Source organism: Mus caroli, unplaced genomic scaffold, assembly GCF_978045245.1.
Source record: "Mus caroli unplaced genomic scaffold, Mus_caroli_1 scaffold_3, whole genome shotgun sequence".
NCBI lineage: Eukaryota > Metazoa > Chordata > Mammalia > Rodentia > Muridae > Mus > Mus caroli.
The window spans coordinates 68,170,717-68,185,573 of NW_028227258.1; the positions used below are offsets into that span (position 1 = coordinate 68,170,717).

At 40.7% G+C, this 14,857-nt stretch overlaps 1 protein-coding gene across 1 annotated transcript; it reads right to left on the reverse strand.

Annotated features, from left to right (window-relative positions):
- Positions 1–323: 323 nt before the first annotated feature.
- Positions 324–1,421, reverse strand: LOC147005569 (TD and POZ domain-containing protein 1-like). The gene has a single exon (XM_085835303.1). The coding sequence runs from the start codon at positions 1,419–1,421 to the stop codon at positions 324–326; it is 1,098 nt and encodes a 365-aa protein (XP_085691429.1).
- Between the last annotated feature and the right edge of the window lie 13,436 nt (positions 1,422–14,857).

The following is a 14,857-nucleotide window of genomic DNA, read 5'->3' on the forward strand; positions in this document are numbered from 1 at the left end:
TGCTCAGTCCACTGTAGATAGATTTCTTCAAAGAAACTCAGTTGGCCCATGCTTAGGGCCAGCACCTAAATTATTCAGTTTGCAAGACATTAGGCAAGAATCACACAAGAATATCAAAAGTGTAGATGTCAGGTAGAATGTCCCAGACTGCAGTGCTGCCCTTCCTACACCCACTATTTAACCATTTTCCAGGTGATTTAAATCCTCATCCACCATGATGCCTTTCCCCAGATTCAATGTAAATTCTTCCCCAATACCATAGTCTAACCAGAAGTCATTGGTAACAACACTAGTTGTTGTTGCTGTTGGAAGAAAGATGTAAATCATAGCTGGTTAGATCCTGAGATCACTTTCGGCTCCAAGAAAGAACACTGTGCAGAAGCCAGGGACTGGAATGCTTCAGCCACCAAGTGGGGATGAGACTCCACCATTGACTTCCACTCTGAGGTCTCACAGACCTCAGAGGCATAAAAGGCAATGAAATCAAGGGCCTGAGTCTTCAGCTTCTCTGTGCTGTGCAGGTCAGCCAGGATGAGAGTGTGTGCAGCATTCTTCACAGAGAGGTTCCTGCAGAGGGCATTCTCACACAGGACCTTCAGGCTCACCAGGCCATACTTGTCAGCAGCTGCCAGCACATCACAGGCCATGGAGTGGCTGTGGAGGTGTGGTGCCTTCCCCGTGTAGATGAAACCCATCATCTCCTTGAAGACTTGGGGATTCAGGTTATGGATCTTAATAGGGGTCTTTAGACTCCCCTTCATTTCATGTTCAAACATGGCTCTGAAAACTGGAGATTGAGCTGCTAGGATGGCCTTGTGAGCCCTGAATTCATGGCCAGCTACCAACAGACAGCAGTCTGTGAAGAGGGAATTCTCCCATAGCTCTCCTAGGTCATCTGTCAACATGTGCCTTGGATCCTTGATTGCAGGTGTTATGTTTTGTCTAGGCATGTTATATGTGCGTCCTACTATGGTCACCTTGCAGCAGATGGTGAGCTGATCTTCAGGGAGAAGGCAATTCCGATGAGAAAGGAGGAGATCTCGAAGGAGAAACTTTTTGAATCCACTCTGTTCATATGTCAGAAAGCATTCGACAGTGGGGCTCTTTGTTTTTTGATATTTCTCTCCTTGGGAATTTATGATCCAGAACTTTAACTTTGCCCAAACGGGGCTCTGCAGATGGCTGAGCAAAACTATGTAAACTGACAGGTAATCTTTGCTTTCTTTATCAACCCCCTTTGGGTATACCCTCAAACACCATGCCACTTCCTTATTCTCCTCTGATGAGAACACTGGGCTTGTAATCCTTCTCTGAATTCCCCCCATGCAAAATGAAAAGTTGCTAATGGTCCATTTATAGCAGAATTTCTCAACACTGCTCTGTGTGGAGCCCCAGTTCTCGAATTCCATGTCCTCTGACATTTCTGCTGGAGGATTTGTGGAGGTTAAAGTTGTTCTGAGAAGAAGAAGTAGAAGTTCTTTACTCTTCTTCCTGTTGAATAAAATTATAGGTCACTTTAGATTTTATTTTGAATTTCTCTTAGATCCTCTTTCTCTCTCCCTCTCTCTTTCTCTGTCTTCTTTTTCTGTCTTCCTCTGCCTCTCCTGTCTTCTCATCCATACTCAACTCCACTTCCCATGCTATAAATAAACTTTTATCTCTACTAATCCTGATATATGGCTGTTATCTGAGGGGGAAGGATGCCTCAGCACCGGCCCACCAGGGTACCACTCCCTACCTCACCATACCTTGCTCTAGCAAACATGTCCTGGGATTCATTTGTAAAAACACAACATTGATATTGTGATACAGATTTAAAAACTTGCAAGTTAACATAATCTGCTTCCACACATTGCTTGCTAGAACTCTCCATGCAAACACCAGCAAATGGGTAAGCTCCCTCTCCCACACTGGTCAGTGTAAATGTCACCTTGTCCCAAGGGAGGGATGTTGAGCTCACAGCCACCCTGTGTGGTCCTTGTGGATGGAGACAGTCCCAGTCTTTATGATTGTCCTCCTTGCTGACTCCTCATTTTAGGACTTTTTTCTTGAGTGACATTTCCTCTCTCCTCTGTGTCTTTCCCTTTTCTTACTGCTGAGAAACCCCAGGCCTGTTTAAACCATTATTTACCTCTCTGCTCACTCAGGTACTGGCCTGATCTCAGACCCCAATTGACTACTTGAGGTCTTGGTGATCTGTCCCTCCTGTTGTTTTAGCTAACTTATCCTCAGGATGATGGTAGGGGGAATTAATAACTGCCACTCCCACCCAGAAAGGATATGCCTTTGCGGCCACTCCCAGGATCCTTACTGAGATGCCGCCCAATCTTTAAGGCTTCTCAATTCACAGGCTACATTTGGCCCCAATATCCACTAAGCAATGACTCTACATTGCTGTTTAAGGACACTTACATATATTATACAAGTCTCTCACCAGCCATCCAGAAAAATGGAAAGGTTTCTATGCAAGGTCCCCTCCCACCACCTCCATCTCTTGCCACTTTATTCTTTGCTCTCCCTCCTGCATACAGGCACAGTGAAAGACTGCCTGGATTGGGGTATGATAACCACTGAGAAACAGTGTTCCCCCTTTTGATTCTGACATTGCCTCTGTGGCTGCCTCTAGCTTCCTCTCTGTACTTTCCCCCTTTCATGCTTGCTCCCTGCCCTACCCAAAACCATGGGGCCCAAACATGCTTGCTAGAGTTGCAGGCAGACAGAGCACAGCTGCAGGCCCTGCCTCTTACTCCCTGCCCCTCCCAAGGTGCTTGCTCTCTTTTCCTTGCAGCACTTGTGCCCTGCTCATACCAGTTTGAGTTCTGCCTACGCTTCTGTGCTCCTGCGGCCTACCCACCACCACTACTCTCAACTCTGATTACTTTCCATTCTGTTCTGCATCAGCTCTAAACCAGGTGTAACAGCTGACCTGCTCCATGTGTAGATCAGACCCACTGGTCTGGCTACAGTAAAAAAAAAAAAAAAAGCTGACTATGGAGAAAGCAGTAACCTTTTGTCCAAACAAAATGTGTCCATTTATCTCTATATGTTTGTCATTTTATATGTTTTTATCTGCTGATAAACAATTATCTTTGCCATTCCAAGATATAACAAACATGTGACATTCCTCCAGGCAGAACTGTAGATTCAGCACCATCTTGGTTTGGGGCAAATTTGTGAGTGTCTGCCATCTTTTCTGTGGGCAGATAAGGTTCTTCTATGCTATTGCTTCATTGCCATTTTAGCCAAGGGAGGTCACATGAATGGCTGTAGCTTCAGTGCCATCTTAGTTAATGACAGTCCAATAACCAACCATAATCTTTGTTATAGGCAATTCCTACCTCACTGCCTCCTCACCTTAGAACATCCTGACATAGGGTCTCCTACTTCTATCCTGCCTTGGTAAATAATAACTTTTAATATTAATTTAAAGATTTACAATAGTAAAAAAGGTTAATGATCACTGCCTTATGTTTAAGCTTATTAGGACAGAGGACACACCCCACCCAAAGCAAAACCGTTACAACCTCCCCTAACCCCACCAAGGTCTCCCAGAAGATGTAGGCATAGTGACAAGACTACATAGATTGTGTTATGATAACCACGAGTTACAGAGCTCCATTGCCTTGAGGGTGCCTGGACTCAGCCTACAATATCAAACTGAGGATTCCCAGAGAGTTAAATCTCTCATATTGCCTAGGACAAGCTGAGTCTTTTCCCCCAGTTCCTATTCCACAAGAAAATTGCTTCTTGTTTTCTGGGCTTAATGGACACCCAAAATCTGCCTGAGTTGTGATGGAGAATGCAGGGACCTCAGAAAACGTTCTACATAGTTGACTATTGATGAACCTGTCATTTTAATTAATGACATCTAGATTATAATTTATTTTTCCCAAATTTCTAACTACATTGAGAGCTGAGCTAACTACAGCTAGAAAACAAACCTCTAGCTCCTTACCAAGGTAATTTACCATCTTATTAGCTCATTAGTCAATTTGCTAACTACTTAAGACTACCAGATCTCTTATCATAGACAGTTTTTCTTTACTCTCCAGCTTCAAGATAAAGGATACACAAGTTCAGATGTAACCTTCCACAGACATAACCTTCTGTTATTTCCTTTCCTAAACTTAATTATCATTTTCCTTCCCTTGTTAAAGTACTGTCCTAACTTTAATCAATAGAGTACTTATAAATTATCCTAACCCTAATAAAACATTCCAGTATATATCCCAACTCTTATAATCACAAGAGTAAATTTTAAGTTTTTTTTTTTTATTGTCTTTAACCTATAGCCTTTAAGTGTTTCTCATGCTAAATCTATACTACCAGCTGTCATAGGTACAAATATGAGTTTCCTTTGGTTGTCTTTCTTTCTTTCTTTCTTTTTTTTTTTTTTTTTTTTTTGGTTATTTTGAGACAGGGTTTCTCTGTGTAGACCTGGCTGTCCTGGAACTCACTCTGTAGACCAGGTTGGCCTGGAACTCAGAAATCCACCTGCCTCTGCCTCCCACGTGCTGGGTTTAAAGGTGTGTGCCACCACTGCCCTTTGGTTGCCTTTTAACTATAGACTTAAGGTGATTCTCATGCTAAACGATAGGATCAATTATCATATTCACAAGATCATCAAATTTTCCAGTTTCCATTAACTGTCCTTTCAATACAGATTTCAAAAGGCTTCTCATTAAACCTTTTTTTTTTTTAAGTTTCCTAGACAGAAGAAAAAGACCTTCTTGCTCTTTCTGCTCCAGAAAAGGTTTTTGTCTTCCCTAAGCTCATCTTAAGAACTCTTCATGCTGTTACAAATTTATCTCTTTTGTAAACTTATAAGCTCCAAGAAACACAATGAGATCTACCTCTCATGGACCAAACAGACACCATTTTGATAATTAAACCTGCCAATTAATAATCTATGTTCCCACTTGCAACCTATTCTAGAAAATGGGATTCCTCTCCTGTTCCCTAGCATTGGGACTCCCCTCACCTCAACCACCAAGACCTAAGGGTTTCAAATGTACTCCTAAGAAAAATGTACTTCTTTTCTCCCAAAATATATACATAACTTCATTCTCTACTACATATGTATTATTTTCTTCTCCTCCTCGTCTTCCTCGTCCTCCTCCTACTAAGACTTTTACTACTCCCAACACACACACAATGATTCAGCATCTTGTCAGGTCCAGGACTTTACTCAAAATCCACTTCCATGACAGATCCAGAGAAGCAACCCAATGCTCCAGTCTACTCTCACAGACACAGATGCTTCAACTGGATGTCCTCTTTTTACCTACAGATGGTTCCACAGACCCCGGATAACAAGGAATCAGTAAACTCTCCTAAGACTGGGCCAACATCTCCATCCATATTTTCTTTGGTTTCCCAAAGACTCATCATCCCAAAGTCAGCAGGAAGTAACTAAAGATAATGACTGACCCTATTCGTGCTCCACAATTGTCTCTGCCTAGTGTTACCTTTTATTTTAAATTAATCCAAAATGAAAGAATGTTATCATTCTTTCTAAGCTCCAATCAACAGTTACCTGTCAATAGCCAAGTATGTCTGATTCATTATAAAACAGTTTATTTACCCCCTCCTTGCACTTTTATTCTCTCTTATTCTCCCTGATTCTGTAACCACTTTCTCCCTCTCTCCCCTTCCTCTTTCCCCCATTTACTCCACATGTTCCTAGCCTGATTCTCCACTTCTTTTTTCTCTTACTTATTCTCCCCCCTCTTTCTCTGCCTCTATTCTCTCCTCATCCCTAGTCAACTCCCCTTCCAGTGCTCTAAATAAACTGTATTCTAGAGAAAACCTGTACTAAACCAAACTGTACAATAAACTCTATTAGACACTGTGGCTGATACCACAGGCGGAAGGGATGCTTCAGCATGGGCCTCCAAAGTACACCACCCACTCTACCACATTTGGTTCTAACAAACATATCCCAGCTCTCTTTACATAAAGCACAACAATTATTATATAGAACTTTGGATGAGCATGGAAAATGTTACACATTCACATTCAAATACATTGTATTAGTCAGGGTCATGTAGAGAACACACAGAATTAATTCCTTTATAATAATAGGAAGTGGATATGTGAGAAAAACTTATAGGATCAGATCCAGTTAATCCATCAATGGCTAAAGCCAGTACTTACTTGGTCCACAAGGTTTGAAGTCTCAGGTGATCTTCAGTAGATGCTGGAATTCTGAAGAAGTAGGCTCCAATACCTGTGAAGAAATGGACTTGCTCTTATGATGAGAGCAAGCAGACAAGGACAGAGCGTCATTCTTCCATGTGCTTATATAGGCTTAGAGCAGAAGGTGTGGCCCAGTTGAAGGTGTGTCTTCTAGTCTCAAAGCTGGATTAAAGGTGTGTGTTTTCCTGCCTCTAAACTCAGATTAAAGGTGTGTGTTTCTACCTGGAGTCTGTATTTGAACTGGATTTATCTACTTTTACTTAAGCAAAAAAAAAAAAAAAAAAAAAAAATTTAAAGGTATGCCATCAATTTTTGCATGGTCCTTAAGTCCACAGGTAGTAACACACGAAGAATAGCCATCAACAGTTTACTTTGCTTGCTAGGGTCAGTCTTCCATAATTAAAGTGATCATGTCAATCTCTGCACAGAGATTGTTTATTTACCCTTGTGTTTGTCTTACACTGATATTTGCTATAAAAATGATCAGGGAAGGAGTGTTTTCCTTAACATGTCAGAAGTCTGAGTGTTCACAAACTGGAGGGAATGAGGAAGAGCTCCTATATGGTAGGCAGGAATCAGAGCCCCCAAACTATGAAGATGCCTTTCTTCTTTCCTTCGTGTTATTCTAATCAGAACCATGAACCTTGTGATGACTCCACCCAATTTGGGTAGTGGTCTTGTACTTCACCTCAGGAAATCATAATTAGAATTCCTTTTTCAGAGCCACTTAAGGGTCTGGTTTAGGAATATCCTAAATGCTTCTCAATTCAATCACTTTAATTGGCAGGATTCACCTCTTAACTCTGCATTCTCCCCTGATGAGTTCTGTCCTTTACAGACTTGGACTGCCCTGCTTTCTCTGCTAGTCCTGTAAGGGGAGAGATTTTACTGCTTTCCAAGGGCTGCAGCATATATTGAAGAGATATCAAAGATTTGTTATTACTGCCCTTATATACAATGAAGTGTAAAATTCTGCCTACATCTCTCATATCTCCAGTTTTTCATGTCTTACACCTATAGTCTAGAGGACACAGAAACAACTACAGTGATTCAATTAGCTCAGATACTCCCAGATCTCCTGTATTTCTGACTTCAGTGCTGCTCGTTCATCAGGATAAATCAATTGGTTTTGATTTCTGATTCCTTCCTTGGACTTATTGCTATTATTAACAGCAGTGACTCTTCATCAGGTTGTTTTAAGAACTTGGTGGGAAGGACCAGAGACTCAGATCCCAGTTCTCAAACACCTAGAATCACATTTTTCACAGTCTCTGGACACTGGTATCTAAACTGAAGATGCCTTGACCAGACTTTCCTCCAGAGATGATCTAGCAGTTGACTTTCTAACATGTTTGTTGTAACACTAACTATTATTCACCTATATTTATTAACATTTCTGAGGCTTTCTGCCTCCACATGTCAACCTTGGCCTAGCCCTGGAAGCGTTGAGTTTCTGTTAAATCTATTCAACCCTTAGAATATTTTCAGCATCTGAAAATTATATCTGAATAAGCTCACTCCTTCCTAGTTCATTCTGAGCACTAGTTGGTTGATTTAAGGCTCCTCTCCAGGTCACCGATTCAATCTGTATTGTTTCTGTTTTTCCTGAAATGCTCTGCTTGGCCTCATACTAATTTTGACAATCTGTTCTACTCTTCTGGATCTTTCTGGCTCTCTGAATCATTCTGTCTTTCTATACCTGTGTGTCCATTGTTCTATCTTCTTCCTGTCTCTGAAAAACTCTCCTGGAAAACCTACCTTCTCTCTTTTCTCTGTATTCTGGCTTCTTGTTTTTTCATTATTTATTTTATTAATTTGCATCCCAAATGTTGCCCTATCCCAGTAACCCTCTCAGATTTCTTTAGTCCTTCCACATCCCCTCTGCCTCTGAGAGGGTGCCCCACAGCACTTCCCTCCATGAGTCATTAAGTCTCTCCAAGATTAGTCACTCCTTTTCTACTGAGGCCAAACAAAGTGAGCCTCTACTACATATGTACTTGGTTCCTCCATGACATCCAGTAGATGGTAGATAGGGTACAATGTGGGGTGGACCATCTCAAAGCATCAGATCCATGATTAGATTGTAGCTTATTGCGTTAGCCTAAGCCTTGTTTCCTCCCTTTTTATCTTTTCTATTTTAGAAGTTGATTTATTGAGTTTTTTTTAATTTTTAATAATTTTATTACATATTTTCCTCAGTTACATTTCCAATGCTATCCCAAAAGTCCCCCATAGCGCCCCCCCACTTCCCTACCCACCCATTCCCATTATTTTGGCCCTGGCATTCCCCTATATTGGGGCATAGAAAGTTTGCAAGTCCAATGGGCCTCTCTTTCCAGTGATGGCTGACTAGGCCATCTTTCGATACATATGCAGCTAGAGACAAGAGCTCCGGGGTTCTTGTTAGTACATCATGTTGTTCCAACAATAGGGTTGCAGATCCCTTTAGCTCCTTGGGTACTTTCTCTAGCTTCTCCATTGGGAGCCCTGTGATACATCCAATAGCTGACTGTGAACATCCACTCCTGTGTTTGCTAGGCCCCGGCATCGTCTCACAAGAGACAGCTATATTTGGGTCCTTTCAGCAAAATCTTGCTAGTGTATGCAATGGTGTCACCATTTAGAAGCTGCTTATGGGATGGATCCCTGGATACGGCAGTCTCTAAATGGTCCATCCTTTCATCGCAGCTACGAACTTTGTCTCTGTAACTCCTTCCCTGGGTGTTTTGTTCCCAATTCTAAGAAGGGGCACAGTGTCCACACTTTGGTCTTCATTCTTCTTGAGTTTCATGCCTTTAGCAAATTGTATCTTATATCTTGGGTGTCCTAAGTTTTGGGCTAATATCCACTTATCAGTGAATACATATTGTGTGAGTTCTTTTGTGATTGTGTTACTTCACTCAAGATGATGCCCTCCAGGTCCATCCATTTGGCTAGGAATTTCATAAATTCATTCTTTTTAATAGCTGAGTAGTACTCCATTGTGTAAATGTACCATAATTTCTGTATCCATTCCTCTGTTGAGGGACATCTGGGTTCTTTCCAGCTTCTGGCTATTATAAATAGGGCTGCTATGAACATAGTGGAGCATGTGTCCTTTTTACCAGTTGGGACATCTTCTGGATATATGCCCAGGAGAGGTATTGCTGGATCCTCCGGTAGTACTATGTCCAATTTTCTGAGGAACCGCCAGACTGATTTCCAGAGTGGTTGTACAAGCTTGCAATCCCACCAACAATGGAGGAGTGTTCCTCTTTCTCCACATCCTCGCCAGCATCTGCTGTCACCTGAATTTTTGATCTTAGCCATTCTGACTGGTGTGAGTTGGAATCTCAGGGTTGTTTTGATTTGCGTTTCCCTGATGATTAAGGATGTTGAACATTTTTTCAGGTGCTTCTCTGCCATCCGGTATTCCTCAGGTGAGAATTCTTTGTTCAGTTCTGAGCCCCATTTTTTAATGGGGTTATTTGACTTTCTGGAGTCCACCTTCTTGAGTTCCTTATATATATTGGATATTAGTCCCTTATCTGATTTAGGATAGGTGAAGATCTTTTCCCAATCTGTTGGTGGTTTTTTTGTCTTATTGATGGTGTCTTTAGCCTTGCAGAAGCTTTGCAGTTTCATGAGGTCCCACTTGTCAATTCTCGATCTTACAGCACAAGCCATTACTGTTCTATTCAAGAATTTTTTCCCTGTGCCCATATCTTCAAGGCTTTTCCCCACTTTCTCCTCTATAAGTTTCAGTGTCTCTGGTTTTACTTGAAGTTCCTTGATCCACTTACACTTGACCTTAGTACAAGGAGATAGGAATGGATCGATTCGCATTCTTCTACATGTTAACAACCATTTGTGCCAGCACCATTTGTTGAAAATGCTGTCTTTCTTCCACTGGATGTTTTTAGCTCCCTTGTCGAAGATCAAGTGACCATAGGTGTGTGGGTTCATTTCTGGGTCTTCAATTCTATTCCATTGGTCTATTTGTCTGTCACTATACCAGTACCATGCAGTTCTTATCACAATTGCTCTGTAGTAGAGCTTTAGGTCCGGCATGGTGATTCCACCAGAGGTTCTTTTATCCTTGAGAAGAGTTTTTGCTATCCTAGGTTTTTTGTTATTCCAGATGAATTTGCAGATTGCACTTTCTAATTTGTTGAAGAATTGAGTTGGAATTTTGATGGGGATTGCATTGAATCTGTAGATTGCTTTTGGCAAGATAGCCATTTTTACAATGTTGATCCTGCCAATCCATGAGCATGGGAGATCTTTCCATCTTCTGAGATCTTCTATAATTTCTTTCTTCAGAGACTTGAAGTTTTTATTATACAGATCTTTCACTTCCTTAGTTAGAGTCACACCAAGATATTTTATATTATTTGTGACTATTGAGAAGTGTGTTGTTTCCTTAATTTCTTTCTCAGCCTGTTTATTCTTTGTGTAGAGAAAGGCCATTGATTTGTTTGAGTTAATTTTATATCCAGCTACTTCACCGAAGCTGTTTATCAGGCTTAGGAGTTCTCTGGTGGAATTTTTAGGGTCACGTATATATACTATCATATCATCTGCAAAAAGTGATATTTTGACTTCATCTTTTCCAATTTGTATCCCTTTGATCTCCTTTTGTTGTCGAATTGCTCTGGCTAGGACTTCAAGTACAATGTTGAATAGGTATGGAGAAAGTGGACAGCCTTGTCTAGTCCCTGATTTTAGAGGGATTGCTTCAAGCTTCTGACCATTTACTTTGATGTTGGCTACTGGTTTGCTGTAGATTGCTTTTATCATGTTTAGGTATGGGCCTTGAATTCCTGATCTTTCCAAGACTTTTATCATGAATGGGTGTTGGATCTTGTCAAATGCTTTTCCTGCATCTAACGAGATGACCATGTGGTTTTTGTCTTTGAGTTTGTTTATATACTGGATTACATTGATGGATTTCCATATATTGAACCATCCCTGCATCTTTTGGATGAAACCTACTTGGTCAGGATGGATGATTGTTTTGATGTGTTCTTGGATTTGGTTAGCAAGAACTTTATTGAGGATTTTTGCATCAATATTCATAAGGGATATTGGTCTGAAGTTTTCTATCTTTGTTGGGTCTTTTTGTGGTTTAGGTATCAGAGTAATTGTGGCTTCATAGAATGAGTTGGGTAGAGTACCTTCTGTTTCTATTTTGTGGAATAGTTTGTGAAGAACTGGGATTAGATCTTCTTTGAAGGTCTGATAGAACTCTGCACTAAACCCATCTGGTCCTGGGTTTTTTTTAGTTGGGAGACTATTAATGACTGCTTCTACTTCTTTGGAGGATATAGGGCTGTTTAGATCATTAACCTGATCTTGATTCAACTTTGGTACCTGGTATTTGTCTAGGAACTTCTCCATTTCATCCAGGTTCTCCAGTTTTGTTGAGTATAGCCTTTGGTAGAAGGATTTGATGGTGTTTTGGATATCTTCAGGATCTGTTGTTATGTCTCCTTTTTATTTCTGATTTTGTTAATTAGGATGCTTTCCCTGTGCCCTCTAGTGAATCTGGCTAAGGGTTTATCTATCTTGTTGATTTTCTCAAAGAACCAGCTCCTTGATTGTTTGATTCTTTTTATAGTTCTTCTTGTTTCCACTTGGTTGATTTCGCCCCTGAGTTTGATTATTTCCTGCCGTCTACTCCTCTTGGGTGAATTTGCTTCCTTTTGTTCTAGTGCTTTTAGGTATGTTGTCAAGCTGCTAATGTGTGCTCTCTCTAGTTTCCTTTTGGAGGCACTCAGAGCTATGAGTTTTTCTCTTAGAAATGCTTTCATTGCGTCCCATAAGTTTGGGTATGTTGTGGCTTCATTTTCATTGAACTCTAAAAAGTCCTTAATTTCTTTCTTTATTCCTTCCTTGACCAAGGTATCATTGAGAAGAGTGTTGTTCAGTTTCCACGTGAAGGTTGGCTTTCTATTATTTATTTTGTTATTGAAGATCAGCCTTAGTCCATGGTGATCTGATAGGATGCATGGGACAATTTCAATATTTTTGTATCTGTTGAGGCCTGTTTTGTGATCAATTATGTGGTCAATTTTGGAGAAGGTACCATGAGGTGCTGAAAAGAAGGTATATCCTTTTTTTTTAGGATAGAATGTTCTGTAGATATCTGCCAGATCCATTTGATTCATAATTTCTGTTAGTTTCACTGTGTCCCTGTTTAGTTTCTGTTTCCATGATCTGTCCATTGGTGAAAGTGGTGTGTTGAAGTCTCCCACTATTATTGTATGAGGTGCAATGTGTGCTTTGAGATTTACTAAAGTTTCTTTAATGAATGTGGCTGCCTTTGTATTTGGAGCATAGATATTCAGGATTGATAGTTCCTCTTGGAGGATTTTACCTTTGATGAATATGAAGTGCCCCTCCCTGTCTTTTTTGATGACTTTGGGTTGGAAGTCAATCTTATCAGATATTAGAATGGCTACTCCAGCTTGTTTCTTCATACCATTTGCTTGGAAAATTGTTTTCCAGCCTTTCATTCTGAGGTAGTGTCTATCTTTTTCTCTGAGATGAGTTTCCTGTAAGCAGCAAAATGTTGGGTCTTGTTTGTGTAGCCAGTTTCTTAGTCTATGTCTTTTTATCGGGGAGTTGAGTCCATTGATATTAAGAGATATTAAGGAAAAGTAATTGTTGTTTCCTGTTATTTTTGTTGTTAAAGTTGGCATTCTGTTCTTGTGGCTGTCTTCTTTTAGGTTTGTTGAGGGATTACCTTCTTATTGTTTCTAGGGCGTGGTTCTTGTTCTTGTATTGGTTTTTTTCTGTTATTATCCTTTGAAGGGCTGGATTCGTGGAGAGATAATTGTGAATTTGGTTTTGTCGTGGAATACTTTGGTTTCTCCATCTATGTTAATTGAGAGTTTGGCTGGTATAGTAGCCTGGGCTGGAGTTTGTGTTCTTTTAGTGTCTGTATAACATCTGTCCAGGATCTTCTGGCTTTCATAGTCTCTGGTGAGAAATCTGGTGTAATTCTGATAGGCTTGCCTTTATGTTACTTGGCCTTTTTCTCTTACTGCTTTTAGTATTCTATCTTTATTTAGAGCATTTGTTGTTCTGATTATTATGTGTCGGGAGGTATTTCTTTTCTGGTCCAGTCTATTTGGAGTTCTGTGGGCTTCTTGTATGTTCATGGGCATCTCTTTCTTTATATTTGGGAAGTTTTCTTCTATAATTTTGTTGAAGATGTTTGCTGGTCCTTTGAGTTGAAAATCTTCATTCTCATCCACTTCTATTATCCGTAGGTTTGGTCTTCTCATTGTGTCCTGTATTTCTTGGATGTTTTGAGTTTGGATCTTTTTGCATTTTACATTTTTCTTGATTGTTGTGCAGATGTTCTCTATGGAATCTTCTGCACCTGAGATTCTCTCTTCCATCTCTTGTATTCTGTTGCTGATGCTGGTATCTATGGTTCCAGATTTCTTTCCTAGGGTTTCTATCTCCAGTGTTGCCTCATTTTGCGTTTTCTTTATTGTGTCTACTTCCCTTTTTAGGTCTAGTATGGTTTTGTTCATTTCCATCATCTGTTTGGATGTGTTTTCCTGTTTTTCATTAAGGACTTCTACCTGTTTGATTAGGTTATCCTGTTTTTCTATAAGGATTTGTAACTCTTTAGCAGTGTTCTCCTGCAATTCTTTAAGGGATTTTTGTGCTTCCTCTTTAATGTCTTCTACCTGTTTACCAGTGTTCCTTTGTATTTCTTTAAGTGTGTTATTAAAGTCCTTCTTGAAGTCCTCTACCATCATCATGAGATATGCTTTTAGATCCGTGTCTAGCTTTTCCGGTGTGTTGGGGTGCCCTGGACTGGGCGAAGTGGGTGTGCTGGGTTCTGACGATGGTGAGTATTCTTGGTTTCTGTTAGTAAGATTATTACATTTACCTTTCGCCATCTGGTAATCTCTGGGGTTAGTTGTTGTCGTTGTCACTGTTTAAAGATTGGAGCAGAAGCTGTGTTCCACTCACCAGCAGTCTCAAAATCCTGTGGCGGGGGTCGTGGGTAGCTGGCGGGTGTCAGCCGACCCTGCGCCCTAGCTATCCCGGTGCTGGTCCGGCCGGAAGAGGCCTGTGGTCCTACTCAGGCTGGTTTTCTGCTTCCCTAACTAATGCAGTCTCAGGTCCCCGGGCAATTGGATTGGAGCAGAAGCTGTGTTCCACTCACCAGCAGTCTCAAAATCCTGTGGCGGGGGTCGTGGGTAGCTGGCGGGTGTCAGCCGACCCTGCGCTCTAGCTACCCCAGTGCTGGTCCGGCCGGAAGAGCGTTTCCTCCCTTTTTTATTATTATTATTTTTAATAGCTGAGTAACACACCATTTTAAGAATGTACCACATTATATTTAGTCAGGTTTCTAATTTCTGGCCATGAGGAATAAGGAAACAATAAATATGGTTGATCAAGATCTCTGTGCTAGAGAGAAGCATCCGTTGGATATATGCCCAGCAGTGATATATGTGGGTCCTGAGGTAAACTGATTCCTATCTTTCTGAGGAATTACCACAGTAATTTACACAGTAGTTGTAAAAATGTTCATTCCAACCAGCAATGGAGAAGTGTTCCTATTTTTCCACATCCTGATCAGGATGAGCTGTCACTAGTGTAACTGATCTTAGACATTCTGATTGATGTAAGATGGAATTTCAAAGTACTTTGA